This window comes from Mesoplodon densirostris, chromosome 4, assembly GCF_025265405.1.
Source record: "Mesoplodon densirostris isolate mMesDen1 chromosome 4, mMesDen1 primary haplotype, whole genome shotgun sequence".
In the NCBI taxonomy this organism is placed as follows: Eukaryota; Metazoa; Chordata; class Mammalia; order Artiodactyla; family Ziphiidae; genus Mesoplodon; species Mesoplodon densirostris.
In genome coordinates, this window is record NC_082664.1 from 10668488 (window position 1) to 10691976 (window position 23489).

Here is a 23489-nt window from a genome sequence, read left to right on the forward strand (position 1 = left end):
ATTCTTCTTTTCTTTAGTTTTTAACTTGAGGACACAATCAGATCTTGCTGTAAATAAAAGTTTTTTCATTGAATCCCATAACATAAGCATTTTTGTTTATTATAAACTGTCATCATTTTAATAGCTCAGTTGAACTGTAGTTCATATAAAGTGAGCCATCCATGGTTTACCAAACCATTCCCTCACTCATTGTTAGACATTTAGAGTTTTTTGGGGAGGTGGGAGGGACATTTTTTGCTATTATAAATGGTAATGCTGAAGGGTGCATGTCTGAATGTAGTTTGTGTTAATGTTGTAAGCTAGATTTGTATGCAAGGATTTCTAATTAATAATGACAGATATGACAAAAGTGAAAATGGAAATATTTCTCTTGTGCTGTGTATTTAACTACCCAAGACTAAAAATTCCAGTGTTTAAATTCTTGGAATTATCCCTTTTCTCTTTGGTCTGTCACTCTTTGGTTTGACCTTAGTCTTTTCATAATCTATATTCACCAAAGAATAGTTGATAAATCCTTGAAATATTTATTTTATGTACAATGGGTATTTTGGATATTTCCCATCTTTTTGTTTTCTCTTTTCTTACACTTTATATTTTCAAAACTTGTCTGATGATGATGATGATGATGATGATGATGATGACGACGGTTACTTGCCCAGCTGTGTACCATTTCATTGCCTAAGAAATAGTTCAGTCATGTTTGCAGTGATGTCGGGGGAGCCAAACAGAAGTAGCACATAGTATTTTTTGGTTTTTGCTTTTAAAGAGAACTAGTGGACACAAAGGTGCTTAATTTTATTTTACATTATATACCATGTTTTGTGATTTAAGTTTGTTTGATTTTCATTGTACTGTAAATTCATAATGACTAGGTAGTTTGGAGTTTGTGGTTTTTCAGGTTCATCTGATTAAAAATACGGTATAGGGCTTCCCTGGTGGCGCAGTAGTTGAGAATCTGCCTGCTAATGCAGGGGACACGGGTTCGAGCCCCGGGCTGGGAGGATCCCACATGCCGCGGAGCAACTAGGCCCGTGAGCCACAACTACTGAGCCTGCGCGTCTGGAGCCTGTGCTCCGCAACAACAGAGGCTGCGATAGTGAGAGGCCCGCGCACCGCGATGAAGAGTGGCCCCCACTTGCCACAACTAGAGAAAGCCCTCGCACAGAAACGAAGACCCAACACAGCAAAAACAAACAAACAAACAAACAAACAAACTCCTACCCCCAACATTTAAAAAAAAAATACGGTATAAAATCTTGTATAGTAACTTGAACTTCGTATGAGAATAATTTTTTTATATTGAATCTTAGGACTGTACAACATTTTGGGTTTTTTAAGGAGTTCCTTGAAGTCTTTAAGAATTGTATGACAACAGTGGTTGTAGATAGAGACGGCAGTGTGGTTTCTGTAAAACTATCGTTCACTGAACATTTTCTGTGCAAGCACTTGTGCTCTACCAAGGTTAATATGCGTTTAATTACTTAATCCTCATAATAGGTGCTCTATTTGATAGGCAAGGAAACAACCTTAGAGAGAAGTAGTAGAGTCTCATAAACCTTGGTCTTCCTGACACTGGACTCTGCTAGCATTCAGATTATTTTAAATGAAAGCTACTTAAAAAGAAAGAAAGAGAAAGAAAAGACTGCTTTCTACATCCCCAGTGGCCTTACCCAGTGTCCCTCCCACATCAGAGGGCCTCGGTGAGGAGGGAATGACTAACTATATTCCAAAGTATTCAGAGGTGAGAGCATCGGCCTGACTTAGGAATTAACTTAAAACAGCCGCCTCTCTTTCTCCTCTAACTTTAATTTAGAAAAGGGAGGTTGTTGGGAGTTATTTGTAAATACCTTGGATCCTTCTCGTGTGCAGAGTCCTTCTTAGGAACAAGAGGAGGTGTTGCGCACTTAAGTTCTATCTTCATTTTTAAAACTGCTCTCTCCAGTGCAGTTGAGCCGTATATTTTAGGATTTCTTTACTGTTTTAAGTTTCAAGAAGTGGATTTTGTTATTTGGCGCGAATACTTTTTGAGAATTGGACTTTTTTTTTAAGCTAATGTTGGGGAAATATAATTAAAAACAAAATCTCCTCCCAACCCAGAAAATCTCTCCAAAAAAGTAGAAGGGAAGGAAGAATTTTTATTGAGTAAGCATTAAACTAGAATGTGATGTGTATCTCAGGCTATCCACTAAAGAGATTGCAAAGACAGAAATCTTATTCTTTTGTATAGCTAAGTGGTTACAACACTTTACACCCATGTTTTCAAGATAAAATTGCCAATTTTCTCGTATCTTTATGACTGGTGGTAGGTTTTGCAATTTGGAGTCAGTTGCCAAATTAGGCCGTCCTAGGAAACTGGGAGTTTGGGCATTATCTTTCTTGGTGATGACATGTCTTAAGGAAACATTCCTGAGAAGTGAGACTGGCTAAAGGCTTTTTTGGCTTTTACAAAGATTCAAGTACAGCACAAAAGGACTGAAAAAGAAGTTCTGGAAAAAAAAAAGAAGGGGAAGGAGTCCCTTTCCTTTATTTTCAAGTGGGAGAATTGAACCGCTTATTTTTAATTTGCCCTTACGTCAGCAACCTGCATTATAAACCTGTTATAAATTTATATCCATAGCCAAGGATGCTCTTAGCATTTAGGCTTTGGTTGGAGTTAAAATTAACGTCTTGGATCTCCATAGCGTATTTGTTTCTGTATTAAAGACTAGAAGCTCTTCAGACGTTTTTTAGTTTTATCTGTTAGCTTCCAGGAGTATTTTTGACACTGTTTTAATGTCACAATATTGACGTTGTGTGAGTGTGTTCTTTTGTTCACTATGGAACTTCATGGTAGTTGTGCATTTTGGGCCCCATGAGAGTAGGAATGAAATCTGGACAGTAATATTTGTAAAGTTAGTAGTATCAGAATCTGTGACACATAATAAAATGAATGAGTTGGAAGTTTTCTGTTACCAATTTTGAAAATATGCACCAGGAAGCTCTAGATGCCTTTAGACTTCAGACTTCCTAGGAGGGTTAGCTGTCTGTTGTTACAAGCCTTTGTCTGAAAGAGTACAGCCATATATGGGATCTAGATGCTAATTAGGTTAAGTTTGTTGGCTTATACTAGAACTTGACTGAGCATCTGGTATATGGCATGTCTTTTTCAGAGTTATCTTAAAGGGACCTATCAAACATGAGTTTTCATGTATGTAATTTAAATCGTAGTCATCAATTAAAATTAGAAAGCTTGACCTATTGGCTCCGTAGTATGAACATAAGTTGTCACTGTACTTGGCATGTTAACTTTCTAATTTATCTCTATACAGAATTGTCTAGGGAAGTAAGTTGGATAACTCAACAATAATTTTGTAACAGTGGAGTTGCATTAAATTTTAAAGCATTATCAGCTTATTATTTTGGCTACGGTGTTTCTAGAAAAGAGGTGAATATGAAATGGAAAGATGTCGAGCGTGACACATCAGGCCAAGTTGGTGTATTGCATTTGCATCATACTAGGTGGCAGTACAGAACGGAATTAAAAGTCAAAGCATGAGGTAGTTTTTGAAAACGCGAACTTACTCATTAGGAGAGTGAGGGGTTATAAGTTCATGTAAAGCATGATACTGACTTACTGTAGTCTTTTAGTATTTTTTTTTGTGTGTGTGTGTGTTACGCGGGCCTCTCACCGTTGTGGCCTGTCGCGGAGCACAGGCTCCGGATGTGCAGGCTCAGCGGCCATGGCTCACGGGCCTAGCCGCTCCGCGGCATGTGGGATCTTCCCGGACCAGGGCACGAACCCGTGTCCCCTGCACCGGCAGGCGGACTCTCAACCACTGTGCCACCAGGGAAGCCCTCTTTTAGTATTTTTAAAGCCAGATTTTACTGGGGGGAAAATGTAATTTACTTCCAGGAATTCTCCTTATATCTAATTGGATTGTACTAACAACTCTTAAAAATTCCCAATTGTAATAGAACATAATAAATACTGATTTTTAAAGGGCAGCCCTTTCATACAAATACTGTTTTCTTGATTCCCAATAGATAAATACAAAAATTGTTTTTATCAGAGATCTTATTCTGATAAGATAAATATCAGAAAAGTTTGTCAAGTAGGAAATTTCTTAAAGTTGTTTTTAAAAAATGAGTTGTATGTTCTAAAATATTCTCTCTGATTGCTTTTAGGTTACCTAGGTTATGAATTAATACAGACTTGGAAACTGAAAGAACTTAGAGTCAGCATTTTGAGGTAAATATGTACATACTAAAGTAGTGTTAAGGGTCTCCCCATTCTGCTTTGTTAACTTATTAGCAAAACCAATTTGTGTGTGAAATGAGAACGTTTAACCTCCACGCACGCACTATAGACTAGACTAGACACAAATAAGTGAAAAGAAACCACTGCCAGTTTGTTTTTCCGGAGCTTGTGGTAGTAGAGGCATTGTGGTTAAGGAGCATAAATGATATCCGGTATCAAATCTAAAAAAAGCAACATTTGTTGATTAAATCAAGCTTTTCATGTCAGTACTTTACGCTTTCTTATTTTCTTTTAAATTAATTAATTAATTTATTTTTGCTGTGTTGGGTCTTCATTTCTGTGCGCGGGCTTTCTCTAGTTGTGGCGAGTGGGGGCCACTCTTCATCACGGTGCGCGGGCCTCTCACTGTCGCGGCCTCTCTTGTTGCGGAGCACAGGCTCCAGACGCGCAGGCTCAGTAGTTGGGGCTCACGGGCCTAGTTGCTCCGCGGCATGTGGGATCTTCCCAGACCAGGGCTCGAACCCGTGTCCCCTGCATTAGCAGGCAGATTCTCAACCACTGCGCCACCAGGGAAGCCCTACGCTTCCTTATTTTTTGACTTATAATTTTGATTTTGATTTATCTCTTAGGATTATTTAGGACCACCCCTAAATTTAAGTTTCTCCACAGTATTGACATTGTTGAACTGTGTTCTTAAATTTTTATTCATAAATGAATTTTATAGAAGAGTTTATCATTAGATTAAATTGTTCTTTGAGTTTGTATTTTTAATTTCCTTTGAGAAATTGAAATTGCTGATAGATTTCATACTTGTAGTGAAAACTTACTGCCAGGTGATTTGGATTACTCAGCCAAGTACCTCTTCTGGTGATCTTCTTTACTTCTTCTTTTTTTTTTTTTTTTTGCTGTACGCGGGCCTCTCACTGCTGTGGCCTCTCCCGTTGCGGAGCACAGGCTCCGGACACACAGGCTCCGCGGCCATGGCTCGCGGGCCCAGCCGCTCCGCGGCATGTGGGATCTTCCGGGATTGGGGCACGAACCCATGTCCCCTGCATCGGCAGGCGGACTCTCAACCACTGCGCCACCAGGGAAGCCCTACTTCTTTTGTATATATGAATTTAGGAAATAACACATCTCTATCCTTTTATTTATTTATTTATTCCATTTCCCTAATCACCATCTTTAGAATTTATGTACTTTGTTTGATTTCCTTGTATTCGTTTTTAAATCTTTCCTCTAACTTTTCTCAAGACAGCCCACGTCCCACCCCAGTCTCTGGGAATTAGGCATGCTATTGTTATAGCTCATTCTCTTGTTCTTTGTTTTAGAATAAGACTTAGTATCCTAAAATAACCCAGATGTCTTTTGTTTAAATTTTAATACAAAGTAATGGCCTTTTATTCAGCTTTTCATATCCATAAGGCTTTCTTGTAGATGCATTTATATTTAGTTTAAGTACAGGAGTCTTAAACTTGGCTATTTTTGCATTTATTTTTAGAGCAGAAGCTTGGGTATGCTGTGATTTTCCAATAAACTGCTATCACAATGTCAAAATGCAGTTCAGACAACAGCAACACAGAGATCTCAAACATTAAGACGGTAAATCTGGGCTTTATCGTATGTGGAAAGAGGAAGAGAGTTTTTATTCATGTGTTTTATTACTAAGTTATTTCTAAATGAATCATACGAAAGCTATGAAACAACCTCACAGCTTTCATGAGTATTAATTGACCAGAAATTTGAAATCTGAGATTGGAAAACAGTCATGTGGATTACTCTGTTGGCTCTGCTGAAGCAGTTGACCGTAGTCAGTTAATCTGTGAAACTATAGAACTTTCACTTACCAGCAAGGATTCAGGGCTTTTCATTAAGACCAAGTTAAGGAAAAAGAAAATCTATTTAAACATGCCAAAGAAAGTAAAAATTGGCAAAATTATAGGTTTTTCAGTTTTCACATTATTGGATTACTTGTTGAGTTTTTTAATGTTGGATTTGCTTTCTTCAAATAGATAGTGTATCACTCTGGCCAGTCACTGTGTACTAAATGAATGAAAATTAATTTACATATTGTGACCTTCTGGAAATGTAACGGGGAGGGTTCAATTGTCGTCCTCCATTTCCCTGCAAATTCTCTCTCTTGTATCCACCCTTCAGGGTGAGTAGGAGTGGAGTAGGTATGGATTTCCAAACCAAATACTGTAGAAATAACTTTTGAACTATGATTCTGTTCTGTATGGTATTGTGTGGACATTCATGAATCTCTGATTCAGTTCATCAGATATTTATTTAAATGTACATATGGTACATTATACCAGGTAATTTAAGAGCTGCAAAGAATGAGACACACATCTTGTTCTCGTGGAGCATGTTTGCCAGTGTGCCAGTAAAAGAATAAGTCGTGTTATGTATTTGTCTCTGTGAATATATGCAATGTGATATAAGTTATAAAAGGCAAATAGAAACTGTTTGAAGGTTTTTATGTCACGCACATGGACAATATTTGCATTTTACAAACCTGTATTTTTTGTTTGCCATGTCTGGGGTGTGATTTGGTTCGGTAGGCGGTAGAAATATGTGTGAGACATACAGCTCTTATAGTCAAGGAGATCCTAGTCTAATGGGTCATATTTATTTATTTACTTTTTAAAACTCTTTATTTGGAAGTAATTTCAAACTGACAGAAAATAAGATTAGGACAAAGAATATGTGCTTTACCTCTTTTGCCCCATTTGCTTTATCAGTTGCACCCATTCTCTCTCTGTATATCTACGTGTAGTTTCTTCTTCTGAACCATTTGAGAATAAGTTGCGTACGTCTTGACCCTTTTACTCCTAAATATTTCACTGTATATTTGTCAAGAATAAGGATGCTCCCCTGCATAGTCATGGTGCGGTCATCAACTCAGTGAATGTAGCACTGCTGTATCTACAGCCTTATCAGTGGACTCTGTAATGGTCTTTATGGCATTGCTCTCAGGAAAGGATCCAGTCTGAGGTCAGTTACTGCGTTTAGTTATCATGTCTCTAGAGTCTTCTTTAATCGGGAACATTTTCATAGTTTTTCTTTGTACTGATACTGATAATTTTGAAGAATATAGTTCCCCCTTAAGAAAATGGAACAACAACAACAAAAAAGGAACATTCTTCTATTTTTTAGACTATTCTAAAAACAGACTTTATTTTTAAACTACTTTATATCGTCTATAATAAATTTTTAAATATTTAAATATTTATAAGTAGACTTTTTTAGACTATTTTTTAGACTGTTCTAAAAATAGAACATTCATTTATTTTTTAGACTATTTTCTGGCACTGTCATTATTATTAATGTTGTCTACGTGAAAAGAAATGATGACCGTGATAAGGAGGAGGGTTCCTGCTGTACATGGTTTCTGGAGGTGGAAGAAGTGTGTTTGGGGATTTACACTGCTGCCCTCTTTTCTCCTTTTAAAATTTCCATCCACCACCAGGATTTACGCTTCTTTCCTGATCCCTTGCACCATGTCTTTGTTTGGTCTTGGGTTAACATTTGGATTGGGTGAAAAGTGAGGTGTCAGGCTTAACAGTGATAAATCATCCTCCCAGTAAGCAGCCTGGAGTAATGAAGGAGAAGTACAGTTGTCCTTCAGTACCCACGGGAGTTGGTGCCAGGTCCCCTGCAGATGCCAGAATCCATGGATGCTCACGTCCCTTGCATAGTACAGTTGGCCCTCCGTATCTTTGGATTCATCCAACCAAGGGTAGATTCGACCTGCGGGTGTGGAACCCACGGATGAGGAGGACCGTAGAGATATCCCAAGAATGGTAGGCAGGTGGGAAGTGCCTGCAAATCTCTTGGGCCTTCAGCGTGACCTGCTGGATCTTAGGAATTTAGGTAAAATAGCCTTCCGCTTCAGGTTCTCTGCAGCGGTGTGAAGAAGCTTGAATGATCAGCCTGAGGGTGTTTATCCGGTGGGCCTGTAGAATTGAGAGAAGTGAATACTGAGTGTAAAAGGGGTAAAAGGAAAGGCTGTTGGGACTTTGATTCAGTAGAGAGTGAGCACATTAGTTCTCATGAAAGACATAGTTCTGCCTCACCCAGGCAAAACAATGACCTGATCGTTTTTCATAATGTACTCTGGAATGCTGCACTTGCCATCTCCCTCTGAGAGGGATAATGAGAATGGTTGTGCTGTCTGGTCCACGGGCACGTCTGCCTTGCTGAGGTCCTTCTCCCTGCAGCCATTTGCCCCTTTACCATTTACTTGAGATCCTACTTGTATTACCAGGATGTTGAATTCTTGTCAACTGAATTGAGCTCTGAAATCAGAATTTGGTATTACACCTATGCATAAAAGAGACTCTACTCTTGAGACTTCTTGTTGGATTAGCTGCAACAATTTAAGTCACTGTGTTGTACAATGACTATAAATTTAACATGTCAAGAGATTCAGAGTTTTTGTTGTCAAGGAACAAAGAGTGGGGATTCTTTCTTTCCAGTGTCATAGAGTAATAACAATGAACACTGCAAAGCAGTACAAGGGAGAAAATTCCCTTCTCCAAGGCAGGTAAATTCTGCTGATGATGGACTTTCACGTAGAGATTTGAAACCCTAACCCTCTCTCTGCAGGTTAGGAATTTTAAAAAGGCTGAATTATTATTTTCTCATTTTACATAATCATTTTTATCTTTGGGGAAGAATATATGCGATATAGAAGAGTCCTTAGATACCATGAAGTAACTTTTATTTCACAGAATGGTGTTGCCTTGTTTTAATTTATCTAGGATATGAATAATTTTAAAGATACATATGTAAATGGTTGAGCAGCTGTGCAGTTGTGATAGGTTGTCAATTGAGAAGAATGACCTTCTGTGTTTATGGTCCTTGACAAAATGACCAAATGTTGGCAGGCATTTGAATCCTTCCTGTGTGCAGGCACAGGGCGAAGTGCCTTCCATACAGTTTTCTCATTATTTTATCAATAGTAGCATCATAGAATTTACAAAGAATGTTTGAAATATATTTACGTATGGATTTACATGTTTTGTATATATACACATGTATTTTAAAGGACATCAATACTGTACATATTTTCTCTTAAAGGTATATTGTGGACACAGTTCTGTGTCAGTAAATACAGGTCTGTCTTATCTTATGGATTTATAGTATTCTATTTTAAGACTAGACCATAATTTACTTAGCTAATTTTTGATTAATTCATTTTAAGGTTATTTCTTGTTCTTAAGTAATAATGCAGCAATAAATATTCATGTGTTTACCTCTTTGTGCAGCTGCCTAATTCTTTTAGACAGGTTTCTAGGTGTAGAATTGCTGGGTTGGCGAGTACAGAATGCTTGACTTTTAAAACGATCCTCTTAGATCACGAAAAAGCTAAAACAATTATGAAGAGTTTGAAAAGGCCTCTAGGAATGATATTCTGATGTTCCTCTTGTTTCTGTGCTTTCTTTTGTTTTTAACCCTGCATGGTTGTGTAATGGTATTCTTTTTCCCTTTTGTAGTAAGCTGTGCTAGAACAAAAATGCAATGAAAGAAACACTGGATGAATGAAAAGCCCTGCTTTGCAACCCCTCAGCATGGCAGGCCTGCAGCTCATGACCCCTGCTTCCTCACCAATGGGTCCTTTCTTTGGACTGCCATGGCAACAAGAAGCAATTCATGATAACATTTATACGCCAAGAAAATATCAGGTACTAATGAGAACACTAATACTGGAGCATTTTCACTAAAATGGAATAAATTAGCATATAGTTGACACAACTTATATAAAACTCCTTTACCTTTTCAAGCTTTCCTCTTCTGATTAATTTTCTCATTCCAGATACTTTTTTTTCTTAATAGTCCTTTTCTTTTCTAACATCTGCTGGGTAATTGATTTGATAGTTTTATTGGTGAAATTTCTTTTTCTTTTTTTTTTTTTTCCCCTGTGAAAACCTCACTGTTCCTTAGTATCTATTTGGGTGTGTCTGTCCTCATGATCTGGGTAGGAATTGAGATTGGTTTGAACAACCTTGGACTGGCAGAAGAACCATGGTTATAGTCATTTCAGTTCATATTATTCTAGAGAAGTTTTCTGTCCCTGTGAAAATAATTCTTAAAGAAATTGTAAATGCCATTTCAACACATTTACACAGCACAGCTATGTGTAACCGGTATTGTAATGCCTCTGATGATTATTCTTATATAAAGATGTAGAACGTATGCTTTTTGAAGGGGCAGATTTGTTGGAGGAAGATTTTAGAAAACAGTGAAATTTTCTGAATTAAAACAAATCCAATTTTCTAAATTCTGTACTTAGATAAGAAGTGTATAATCTTTTTTTCCCACTGTATTTCTAGGTTGAACTGCTTGAAGCAGCTCTGGATCATAATACCATAGTCTGTTTAAACACTGGCTCAGGGAAGACGTTTATTGCAGTACTACTCACTAAAGAGCTGTCCTATCAGATCAGGGGAGACTTCAGCAGAAATGGCAAAAGGACGGTGTTCTTGGTCAACTCTGGTAATAAAAAATTATTTTATCAAATTGTGTGGAGGAAAACTGGATGAGATTTTATGGTTAAGCAGATTTTTTCTGTGGGTATTAAGTTAAACTCTTGAAAGTATAGAGAGGTTGATGAATAATGTGTTTGTTGAAGCAGAAATATTCTGTCTTATTTCTTAACTTTATAGTATTTCTCTGAAATGTTAGTCATCTTACTTCATAGGTGTTAAACTTCATTTTTTTTCTAAAACGTAATTGCATTTAATTCTGATTCTGCATTTCTTTTGAAGGATTACTTTCAGAATATAATCTGATCTAAGTAGTTATTTTTGTTTTTGATGTTTTAACTTCACAAAGTGTATCAAAAGGTGCTTGATTATGAAATAGCTAACTTTGATTTATGATCTTGCTATACCAGTTGTAGAAAGAAAGTTAGATGCTTAACTTAAAAGTTAGATATTCAGTAAGAGTTTAAAGTACTGGTTTTTATGTGTTTGGGATTAGATATTAAACTAAGAAGTATAAAATGTGAACATAAACTGCTCGGGTACTAATATAACCATGTCACTCCTCTTTTTTTTTTTTTTTTTTTTTTTAGATTGTCTCAGCATGTGATGTTCTCATGTGCTTTAAATACATATTAGTCTGTCTTATTTCTTGGTGATACAATCTGATTTTATTGAAGAAAACAGGAAGGGTGGATCTGGAGTAGTTGCCATTCCAACCTAGAAATTATATTCTTAGATTGGGGAAAAACACCTTTAAAGAAGTAAGGTGGTATAAGGCTCTCTGAAGTGAATGACAGAGGGTGGGGTGGTGAGTCTACTAAGTGTGTTTTGGAGATAACTGTGAAAATATGATTTTAAATTGGCTATCTAAAAAATTGGTGGTTAGGTGTAATATATAATAATAAGGATTTCCTTAACTGTTTAACTGTTAGTAGTCCAGAGAGCCATTTAGGGAAGAGTTCTCATATTCACACGGCATATTATATTTGTAATCAGCAAACCAGGTTGCTCAACAAGTGTCAGCTGTCAGAACTCACTCAGATCTCAAGGTTGGGGAGTACTCAAACCTGGAAGTAAGTGCATCTTGGACAAAAGAGAAATGGAACCAAGAGTTTACTAAGCACCAGGTAAGACTTGTAGAGAATTTTCACTTAATAAATCTGTACAGGTCCTTGGTTTATAAGATGATCTGTATATATGTTTTGGTTGTCTGAATTAGGTTTGAAAACTCTACTTTTCTGTACTTTGTCAGCCTAGAAGCTAGCCCTCATGCATTTTCTTACTATATAATCTCATCCTAAAGCCAAATAAATTACTGACATGTATTGCTCTTATTCGATAGAAAAGAAACAGCTTTTACAGTATGATTTACTTGCTTGAAAAACACAAATTCCTATGACCTATTTCCATCTTGCAGATAACTTGCTTTCAGAAAGTTTACTCTTGAGTTAAATGTCTTGAAACTGGAGACATTTCTTGGTTGAGATCTTAGCGTCTTTGATGGAAGACTTCCTCGTAGACCTTTTCATGTAGCCAGCTTGTGTTGAGGGCCTTTCGTGTGTTGGATCTGAAGTGGTTAAGAGATGCTTCCTAACTAACCTCAAGCAGTCCCCAGTTTGCTAGTATGTCTTACATATTGGGTTAAGCCCTCATTAATAAAGCACTTAAAATCCACAGAATGATAAGTCCCTATCTTCTTCCAGAAAACCTTGTCAGTTTGATGGGGAAAAACTGTGCGAATTGTTTTGTGACCTGATAAAACTGATAGGTCTTATCAGTCAAAATTATGGCTGTAGGAACCTAAAAACCTGAAGTAGATTTAGTAGATTTATCATAAAAACATGGTCTCCATTATTAAAGTTTCTTGTCTCTTTCCATGTTTTCCTAATTTTACACCTTGGTTCTCAAGTACGAGCTTCCATACGTTGAGGATTTGGATTTTAATTTTTACTGATGAGTTTCTTAACCTTCACATAAAATACAGTGGTTCCATAATCTGATTTCATAGAAGTGTGTCCAGGCAGGTGAATGGCATGTGTTGTATACTGATAGCAGTTTTATTTTAGGTTCTTGTTATGACTTGCTATGTCGCCTTGAATGTTTTGAAAAATGGTTACTTATCACTATCAGACATTAACCTTTTGGTGTTCGATGAGTGTCATCTTGCAATCCTAGACCACCCCTACCGAGAAATTATGAAGGTAAGTTTTTAGATTTTATCAGTCTTAATAATGCAGGTCAAATTACTGAGTATAAGCAATGTTTTTATAGATCAAAAGCAGTATTAGTTACCAGTTTTGGGAACTTGGTTCCAGTGTAGGAATGAATGAATGAATATTAAATTAATGTTCATTTAAATCCATAACCTATAATATTAAACTGTAATAAATGTATAACAAGTTCTAAATCTATAATAAAAATTTAAACAAATCAATAAATTATATGATCTATCATAAGTGAATTACATAATACATCATAGCATATTTAAATGTTCCTTTTTGATAAACTGATCTTTTAAACAAGCTACAGTAATTCTGTAAGTGATGCTCTTAGTATTTGTTAGGTCTTCTTGACATGTTTTGTTAGGATGCAGTCTCTTTGGTTAGGGCCTTGCAAAATGAATTCCTTACTGTCAGTATCTTTTGTTATGTTAGCTCTGTGAAAATTGTCCATCATGTCCTCGTATTTTGGGACTAACTGCTTCCATTTTAAATGGGAAATGTGATCCAGAGGAATTGGAAGAAAAGATTCAGAAACTGGAGAAAATTCTTAAGAGTAATGCTGAAACTGCAACTGACTTGGTGGTCTTAGACAGGTATGCACTTAGTATTGACTTGGCTTTAATGAGACCTGCTCTGACAGTGTTAGGCCCTCAGTCTCAGTGCCTTGCAGATAGTCTCTAAGAGAACAAGTGGCTCTTAAAAGGAGAGAGCGAGACTAAGAATTCCTCATCAGGACGGTCATCTTTGAATGCAGGAATCTGACGTCGTTTCCACAGAGAGTAACGGAGGAGTTTCTGCCTTAAGAGGAAATGTCGCAGAAGCGCGGGCCCATCCTATCTGCTGGTGTTGACGAGGACTGGGAACTCAGGAAATCGGCGTCCTTTTCTGTCAGCGTGGACACTTTGTTGTTCTGACCCACATGTCCCACATGATGCTTTGAAAGAGCATTTATTTATTTACAGGATTCAATATTTTACAACCTGCTTTAAAATAATAGGAAACACCCTCTAGTTTTTTTTTTTTTTTTTTTTTCCCGGTACTCAGGCCTCTCAGTGTTGTGGCCTCTCCCGTTGCGGAGCACAGGCTCTGGACGCTCAGGCCCAGCGGCCATGGCTCACGGGCCCAGCCGCTCCGTGGCATGTGGGTTCTTCCCGGACCGGGGCACGAACCCGTGTCCCCTGCATCCGCAAGCGGACTCTCAACCACTGCGCCACCAGGGAAGCCCCACCCTCTAGTTTTGAAAGTGGGTATGAATTTCTGAGAAGATGTTTATGACTTTGAGGTTTGTCTCTTTTCGAAGGGGTTGCTATTTTGAGTTTCATTAAAACGTGCAGACACAAACAGCCTTTTTGATCTAAGTTGGTGGAAGTGAGCGTATATAAATGAGGTTTTAAAATAAATATAACTAATTTAATACATATTAAAATACCCTTATTAGATATAGCCTTTAACAAGGTTAAAGATTACCAAGTGGTGGTTCTTAGAACAGTTAGAATAGAGATGACTTATTTCGCAGGTTATGAAGTTAAATCACACATGGGTTTTGAGTACTGGCTCCACTGATTGTAAGCCATGTGACTTCAAGTGAGTCATTTATTGTTCCTGAGCCTGTAAAATGGCATTAGTGGTTTCAAGGGATTCTTTGATGATCAGTTACATTGACATGGAAAACACCTTGCGGTGTACCTGTCATTCAGTAGGATTTTGGAGAGTTCTCTTTGTGGAGTGAGGTGAAAAGGTGACTTGTAGATTCATGAAACTTACGAATCCAAATGTAAGGTGAAATACAAATCTCATGGCCTTAAGGACATGCTGTTTCTGATTTTCCTGAGCTAAGACAGTCTATGATGTAGAAGTGAAAGGCTGTACTTCTGTTTTTATCTGACCTGAATTAGATTGGTAGGCCTGTACTACTTGACGTCTTTAGGAGAAGCAGTGGTATTAGAGTGTTGGGGTAAAACTGGTAAGTAGTCTATTGAGTCTGGCATTACCTAATTCGCAAAATGTGACTCTTAAAAATTCTCTTTGGGAATGATGAAAACTTAGTATTTAAATATGTCTTTATTGTATTTCTTTTCCTTAATTAATTATTATATGTGCTTTTAGGATTTTGTGTGTTGTTCTGGTTGTCGTATTATGAAAGTCATGAAAGATCCAAGGAATGATATTGTAATTGACTGAAATTTGGGGGAGCTTTCCTTATGAAGATACGTTAAAAACACATTAAAAATAAAATTGACATTTGCAAATGCTAAACGTTTTCAAATAGTATGGAAATGGATAAATTTAATGATAACACTTCCTCCCTATGATCTTCTCCCCTCCCCCTTCCCTATTTCTGCTTCTGAGAAATAATCATTATTGAGTTTCTTGAGTATTTTGACTAACATTGTTTCTCATTCTGGATGATGCCTAAGGGGGCAAAAGATGAAAGGCTAAACCTAAAAAACAAAATGAAAAACCTGGGATAACAATGCAGTAACAAAATTCATATTGAGACCTAACAGGCAAACATAGTACGGATAGAAGGAGTACCACTTTAGGAACGCTTGTTGTGAGCCTGCTTGTTATTCCAAATGAAAAGAGGAAGTTTCTTTTTTGGTTTAGATATATAATGGATCGTAATGCTGTAGTGAATTTATTGTGTATTGTGTATTGACAACTTTTGTTTCTGATATTAAAGATATACTTCTCAGCCATGTGAGATTGTGGTAGACTGTGGACCATTTACTGACAGAAGTGGGCTTTATGAAAGACTGCTGATGGAATTAGAAGAAGCACTTAATTTTATCAATGACTGTAACATATCTGTACATTCAAAAGAAAGAGATTCTACTTTAATTTCTAAACAGGTAAGCATATACAAAGTAAGTATGGGGAGTATAATAAAAGGCTTCTATTTATTTTTAATGTTGAAATGAATATTCTTCTAATGAGGCTGTTTTATATACGTTTTAGTTTAAGGCCTTACCTTCTTATCTCTGGACATTTTTCATTGAATGTATCGCATTGGGTTGAGTTTACTATTACCCGACAGACATCTATATTATTAAATATAGACCTCCCTGGTTTAAGGAGATGTCATGATTATTTAAGTATAAGAAATGAGTCCAGTTTTTTTTTTTTCTTGGTCAGATGAATTAGTTCCTGATCAAACCCCTGGGCTGAATGAATTCTGCTCTTTCTTTGTACGTAATTGGATATGAGCTCGGCATCCCTGAATAGTGCAGCTTTGAGAAGCAATTCCTTAGGACAGTGCTCTTCAAAGCGTGGGCCCTAGATGAGCAGCTTCCCTCTGGAACTTTTTAGACATGCAGATGACAGGCCCCACCCTTGACCTGCTGAGTTTGAAGCTCTGTGGGTGGGGTCCAGCTGTCTGAGATTTGACAAGCCCTTCAGTTATCCCGATGCCATTAAAACTTGAGAACCATTGTCCCAGGACTTTGCAGCCAGTTGTGAATGTTAGCACTGTATTGAATCTAAGTCTTAATTCTCTCCTGCTGATTTTTTTCTGGAGCAGCAGTGCCCAGCCTCTGCTCAACACTTGTCTTCTCATTAAGTCCATGTTCAACCCAGTGTGTCTTTTACTTGCCTGCTAGCTTTAATATGGATTTACATTCTGCTCTGAGCTAGGCTTGTAAGATGTGGCACTCTGGGCATAGATAAAGTTCAAGGAAAATTGTTTTGCTTTTCTTTGATACCTAAAATAAAATTACATACTCTGTTGCATTTGCATATACATATATATGTATATTCTGCTACATAGTTCTTTGCATATTTACCTGGAAGTAAATGACTCAGTTGTACTTCTAACTAATGACAGTTCTAAAATTGCTTTATTAACTGTATACAATTGCACCTTTTAATTTCTCTTATTGGATTATTTTCGCTGGGGAAAACAAAAGGATGGTTCTGGGCATATATATGAAAAAGTAGAGCTTGAAAAGACCATTGGCCCTTCCCCCTAACCTTGGGGAATTAACCTCAGTGTTTATATTAGAGGGGTAAGTTTCTTTTGAAGGGCAGACTAAAGATAACTTAAATCCCAGTTAAACTCCATATGAAAATAACTGCATGATTATTGTTTAGCATTTGGGCCTTTACATTGTTTTGTAGATACTCTCAGACTGTCGTGCGGTATTGGTAGTTCTGGGACCCTGGTGTGCAGATAAAGTAGCTGGAATGATGGTAAGAGAACTACAGAAATATATCAAACACGAACAAGAGGAGCTGCACAGGAAATTTCTATTGTTTACAGACACTTTCCTAAGGAAAATCCATGCACTATGTGAAGAGCACTTCTCACCTGCCTCACTTGACCTGAAATTTGTAACTCCTAAAGTAATAAAACTGCTCGAAATCTTACGCAAATATAAACCGTATGAGCGACAGCAGTTTGAAAGCGTTGAGTGGTATAATAACAGGAATCAGGATAACTATGTTTCCTGGAGTGATTCTGAGGAGGAGGAGGAGGACGAAGAAATTGAAGAGAAAGAGAAGCCAGAGACAAATTTTCCTTCTCCCTTCACCAATATTTTGTGTGGAATTATTTTTGTGGAAAGAAGATATACAGCAGTTGTCTTAAACAGGTAAATCTCTAAGATTAACATTTTTTCCATAGTAGAACAGGCAGCTTTTTGTTTTGTGAAGCGATATGTTGTAATAGCTGTAAGAGCTACCAGAAGGCTTATGTAAGTGTCCTGTACTTGGCACCATCATCGTAACTCATGTGTTACGCTCTACTGGGATTGACAGGATGTTTATATATACAGTAGCTTTCCCCAAAGGCTAGATTTGATATGATTGAGGTTGTTTCCCCTAAGGGATGCTAATAATCTTTTCTAATCCATTAAAACAGAGTGCAAGTGTAGAAAAATTGTTACATTACAGTAAAGCATTCCTTGTTTTATATTAATTGTTAGATTCAGTTAGATATTTATTCACCTGTGACTGTGACGTGTTAGGCAGTGTGTTGAGCATTTCACACCGAGCCTTCTCCTTCAGGTAAACTTAAAGATAAATTTTATCAGGGTGTTACTGTGGCTAATTTTTCTGTGTTAGCTTTTTTCCTTACCAGATGTCGATTCAAGTTGGCACCTTTGCAGTGAAAAGTTTTTAACAACTGGATTTGAAATTTGGATTGGTTCATAGACTACATATTAAAATTTTCTGAATCAGAAGAAAATAAAAATGTTAGGGAGGAACTCAGAGGATATTGGCAAAGTTGACAGCGAATGCCAGTTAGGGTGAATTCCCACCCTACCCCCTTCTTCAATAGAAGTGTGTTGTTCCTGAATGTAGACCCAGCCAGCCAAGGAGCTACACTTCAGATTTGTGTCAAATGGTCACTTAATGTATGGTTCTTTTGACTTGTGGATGGGTGCTCTCCTATTTATAAGGGCCAAAAGGGGTCCTTATTTTGCACTTCAATCTCCTTTTCTCCAAGATCCATTAATTGGCCCGAGTTGATCCCTGAGAGCCTTTTCTGCAAGTATTGATCTCTGAGGAGAAATTAAGCTTTGTTTCCTGAGGTAATTTGGGATTTTTTTTTTTTCAAACTGCTTCTGACTGTTTGGGGGCCTTGAGAACTTACTTGAGTAACGAGAAATTGGACTCTGGGGTAGTCATCTGGCGGTTTTCAGTCTGGTGATTTTCATAGTCATTGGGCCTGATCCTTATGATGAATATGAAGTAAAATAACTTTAGGTAGTGAATTACATTGGAATCAGAAGTTTAAGGTTGGAAAGGGACTTCACTGACTATCTAATCCAACCCACTTACTTTTATAAAAAAGAGAAAGGCCTCAGGAGGAAAAGTGATTTGCTCTGAGTTAAATTGCCAGTCAGTGGCAGAGACAACTCTAGAATCCTGATATTCTACCTCCTAGTTTTCAGTTCTTTGTATAATCATAATGCCCTTGGGTATGACAGAACACTAAAAACCAGTGCTTTCCAGTGGGAAGGCTGCCAGGAGACAGTCCAGGGAGTGCGTATCTGTTCTGGTTGTTTCTTAGAATGGGGGAAAGGCATTTTGGGGGTCAGAAAAGTTTAGTGTTGGCACAGTTGTAAGCCGAGTTATAGACATATTCCCTGCACCCATACAGGATGGTTTAAGAATTAAATAAATTTTCTGGGGCTTGGGGAGAAGTCGGGGTTCATTTTCTTCCTCTCCCCGCTTTTCTGCATGCATTTTTAAGTGTAGAGATGTACCCGCTTTCACTGCAGGAATATTAGCCTGAAAAGGTTTATCAGAAGTCAATGTTACTTCCTGTTGACTTTGAGGATCAGATTAGTTGTGATCAACTTTCATAAAATGTGGCTGGAATTCAGTGTTGGATGATGAATCAGGAGCGGTTTGAGGCTTGGCTTTATGGGCAGCTAATTAAATATACAATAGAGGTCTTGTCTCAGTAAGCTTTTTAATAAGCTTAGAAAAACTTCCTGAAATCCAGATTCTTTCCTTCCATCAGTTTAATGGGAGGAAAAACCCGTCTTCAGTGAACAGTTTCATGGGAGTACACTTGCTATTGTAATACACAGGCAGTTTTCTACTCTCCTAATTAAAAAAATAAATCACAGCTACTTCTATATATATAATGTAGTATGTGTACAGTCTTCTGTTTATAGTTTTTCTTTTGCCTTTTGTGTTTAGGGCTTTATCATTTATGATTTACCTTTATATATTTTTTAAAATTTCAGAACAGTCCATGAGGGAAGAAGGTAGATGTTTTTACTATATCATAGATGAGGAAAATAACACTCAGTTTGTGACCTCCTAAAATGATGAAGTATCAAGTGGCAGAAGGTGGTTTCCACTCTCCAAGTCTAGAGCTCTTTTCACTGTGTAATTTACTAGTATTGTGTGACTTTCACCAGTTTTTCCATGTCCTCTTTTAAAATATATATATATATATATATATATATATATATATATTTATTTATTTATTTAGGCTGCACTGGGTCTTAGCTGCAGTACATGGGATCTTTGTTGCGGCATGCAGGATCTTTAGCTGCGGCATGCATGTGGGATCTAGTTCCCTGACCAGGGATTGAAGCCAGGCCCCTGCATTGGGAGCGCAGAGTCTTACCCACTGGACCACCAGGGAAATCCCTGTTAATGTCCTCTTTTTAATCCAAGGTGCACCAGAGTTCATTTAGTTGTTATATTTCCCTAATTTCCTTTGGTCTGTTACAGCGTCTTCTTCGTTCCTTGTTTTTGATGACTTTGATACTCTTGAGGAGTACTGGTCAGGTGGTTTCTAGAAAGCCTCTCAGTTTGAATTTGTCTGATGTTTTTCTCAGGATTACACTGGGTTTTAGGATTTGGAAGAATACTACAGACAGGAAGTGCCCTTCTGGTCACTTCGTCTCAGAGGGATTCATGGTATTAACACGGAACTTCACTGGTGATGTTAAACTTCATCATGTGATTATGATTGCGTTTGCCAGTTTTCTCCACTGCAAAGTTATTGTTTTTCTCTTTTCTTACTTAATTCTTTGGAAGCAAGTCACCAAATCTAGTTTATCCTGGGGAGGGAGAGATTCAACTTCATTCCTGGAGAGGGGCTTATATATGTATGTTACAGAAATTCTTCTGTAGGAAAGTGTGTCTCTTTTATCCTATTTATCTGTTTATCTTTGTCGAATCATGTTCTTTTATCATTATGAACTCGTGTTTGTTTATTTTATACTTCGGTTATAATCTGATGCTAGTTTTTTTTTGTTTTTTTTTTGTACAAGTTGTTCCACCCTGGGCCATTGGGGGCTGTTTGAGGTCCGCTCCTGTGTCCCTTTGACATGCCCTCATCCTTTTGTTTTTTGAACACTTCCGTACTTTCTGGCACTACAAGATGTTCCAGGCTCATCTTGTATTTTTCTTGCATAGGATCAGCCATTTCTCCAAGGAGCCCTGGTTCCTTTTATTTCTACTCACTTTATAGGTGTATGTTTTGTGCAAGTTATTTAACTTTTTAAAGTCTCATCATCTTCATCTATAAAATAGTAATAATACCTCCCTCTCTTACTGGGTTGTTAATAAGAGACACTGTATATAAAAATGGCAGTCTTACCACCTGACATTGTACTTGGGGAGGCTGTATGCACACACATGCACTGTGACTTGTGGGTCTGTGCCAGCTGCGTTGAGTAAGATACAGAGATTGAGGGTAAGCATAAACTCTTAGTTTTAAGAGTAAGTTAGGTCTGCTGAATCTAATACAGTTATATTCATAAACTCTTAGTTTTTTATGTCTGCTGAATGTTATACAATTGGCCATTGAATTTTGATGCTTTTAAAGTTACATTTTCTTAGTAGTTAATTTTTGTGGAATTTTACAAAAATTTTGGTTTCAGGTGAGTTTGAGATTAGGAAAAAAATAACCAGTTCTTTGCTATAGATTGTTTGAGAAGCTCTGTGCACTAGAGAACAGCATTCTTTATCAAACAGCTTGCTTGTGGAACAACTCACATAAACTCAGTATAAAATTAAAAGAAACAAATAAGACTCTGTCCCAGCAATTCTGTGGTCCTGTGAAATCTCTAGGCAGTGTGTGTTACTCAGTAACAAGCTCCCTGACAACAGTAGACCTTGTTTTGTTTCTCTGGAAGCCCATAACTTTGCAGGGATTCCTTAAATTTATCTGATAGAGAAATTTTTCTCTTTAAACATTATCAGCATAGGTATATAGAATTCAACTATTGCTTACAAGAGATTTTTTTTTTTTATTAATGTGCACATTGTTTCTTCTCTTCCTGGCAGTACTGGTGAGAGTCTCATTAAGGAGAAATAAATTTACTTGTGCTTCTGTTTCTCAGCTAGTGAAGTCTACCAGATTTATTTTTTTAGTCAAATTAAAATACATTGTTTACCTAATTAGGAGTAACTTGAAATGCATTTTTTAAAACCTCTTTTATGTTCAAATTGATGCTAATTTACGTAAACTAAAATTGGAAGTATATATTATTTCTAAGATAATTAATTTCATATTTTAGATTTTGGGGCATGCTGTTTGCATGAAGCACTGTTTTCTGTTACTGATATCATAAGTTTATAATAACTAAATGAATCTTGGAACATATTAAAGAAGTTTCTGATTTTGAACTTTTTAAGTACTTAAACTATAGAGCAGACTCTCAAACTAACCTAGACACACAAGTGTTTTACTGATTTGGAGGCAGGAAGATATTCTAGATGGCCCTTCAAGGTTTCTTCCAGGGCTTTGATATTAGCCTGTTTCATGTACTTATTGGGGGGGAAAAAAAAAGAATGGTTTGACTTAAAGATGCAATTTTCTATTAGGAATTTATACTATGTTGTATGACTTCAGAAGAACCATATGGAATCGCTTAGGTCAGGTGTGGAACCATTTATCCTGTGTGCTGAGTTTTTGAATGTGGATATTTCCAAAATAGCTGTAATGGCAACACTAACTGTTAACCTTCTGCACCCATGTAATGTGAGCCCGTCCTGTAGCTCTTTTCCGTTTCTTAGTGGAGGGCCCGTCTGAGGGGACAAGCTTTCTGGGTTAATACAGAGGTGCAGGCAGAAAGGGGGATGAGCTCGGGAGCATGTGCTCTCTCCTGACAGGATGGGGTGGGAGCTCTCTTGGCCTTGCAGTGCCGAAGCTCAGTGGCCTTTTATGCAGAACTGTGGTCAGCGGCCTGCCCAGGGAGGGACATGAGCGTTGGGGGTGGAGGTGCTTAGCGGTGGATGGAGGCATCCCTTTCCCTAGAGCCGTCCTTCCAGTGGTACAGGGTGCTGGGGAAAAACTAAAAGAAATAGCGCACTTCTTTTCATGCACAGATGGAACTCTCTCACTACATGCAGAGGAGAATGAAGTATTCCTTTGGGGGTATTTGGTACTTTGCGTAAGTTTGGCCGTGGAGACAAGGGCATGACCATTGCTGCAAGTTGTGTGGGTGCTTAGGGAAGTGTGTTGAGAAAGAGTATGTGTGGTTTTTTCATTATAAGACTTGGACTAAAGCCAAAATACATGAGGAATCCATGTTTCTCTTTGCCTAGCGCTGTCCCCTCCTGGGCCACATTTCTATGAAGGTCATCACTGCCAAATTAGAAAGTTTGAGGGACTGTGACCATTTCATTCATCAGTGTAAATCAGCCCTGTATTTGGTGTTATAAGTATTTGGTCCACAGATCGACGCAGAGAAGAGCGGCAGTGATTTCTTTTTAAGCTAGTTGAAAAAAAAAAATACCAAGACTGTTTTGTTAGGTATGTTGGCAAAAGGATATGTATTTCCATTTTAAGGGAGACCTTACAAACAAAAGTTTAAATTTTTTTCCCTCAGCAGTGCTTAACTTCCAAATGTATATAATTTTCTTAGATTGATAAAGGAAGCTGGCAAACAAGATCCAGAGCTGGCTTACATCAGCAGCAATTTTATAACTGGACATGGCATTGGAAAGAATCAGCCTCGTAACAAACAGATGGAAGCAGAATTCAGAAAACAGGAAGAGGTAACCTAAGTTCAAATAATTGTACAATAACAATTTTCAGAACATATACAAACTTTGCCCATAGAAACT

At 37.5% G+C, this 23489-nt stretch overlaps 1 protein-coding gene across 4 annotated transcripts in view; it reads left to right on the forward strand.

Moving 5' to 3' along the window:
- DICER1 (dicer 1, ribonuclease III) overlaps window positions 1-23489 on the forward strand; it is a 69438-nt gene that overhangs the window by 15489 nt on the left and 30460 nt on the right. For 2 of the 4 annotated variants that reach the window (XM_060095689.1, XM_060095686.1), the window contains exons 2-9: window positions 9736-9924; window positions 10573-10735; window positions 11722-11852; window positions 12792-12926; window positions 13380-13540; window positions 15631-15799; window positions 17064-17536; window positions 23288-23420. In XM_060095689.1, the coding sequence (XP_059951672.1) occupies window positions 9781-9924; window positions 10573-10735; window positions 11722-11852; window positions 12792-12926; window positions 13380-13540; window positions 15631-15799; window positions 17064-17536; window positions 23288-23420 (1509 nt within the window). In that variant the 5' untranslated portion in view covers window positions 9736-9780. Of the gene's footprint in view, window positions 1-4164; window positions 4229-5735; window positions 5837-9735; window positions 9925-10572; window positions 10736-11721; window positions 11853-12791; window positions 12927-13379; window positions 13541-15630; window positions 15800-17063; window positions 17537-23287; window positions 23421-23489 lie in introns of all 4 variants that reach the window. The other 2 variants (XM_060095687.1, XM_060095688.1) reach the window with 2 other exon arrangements.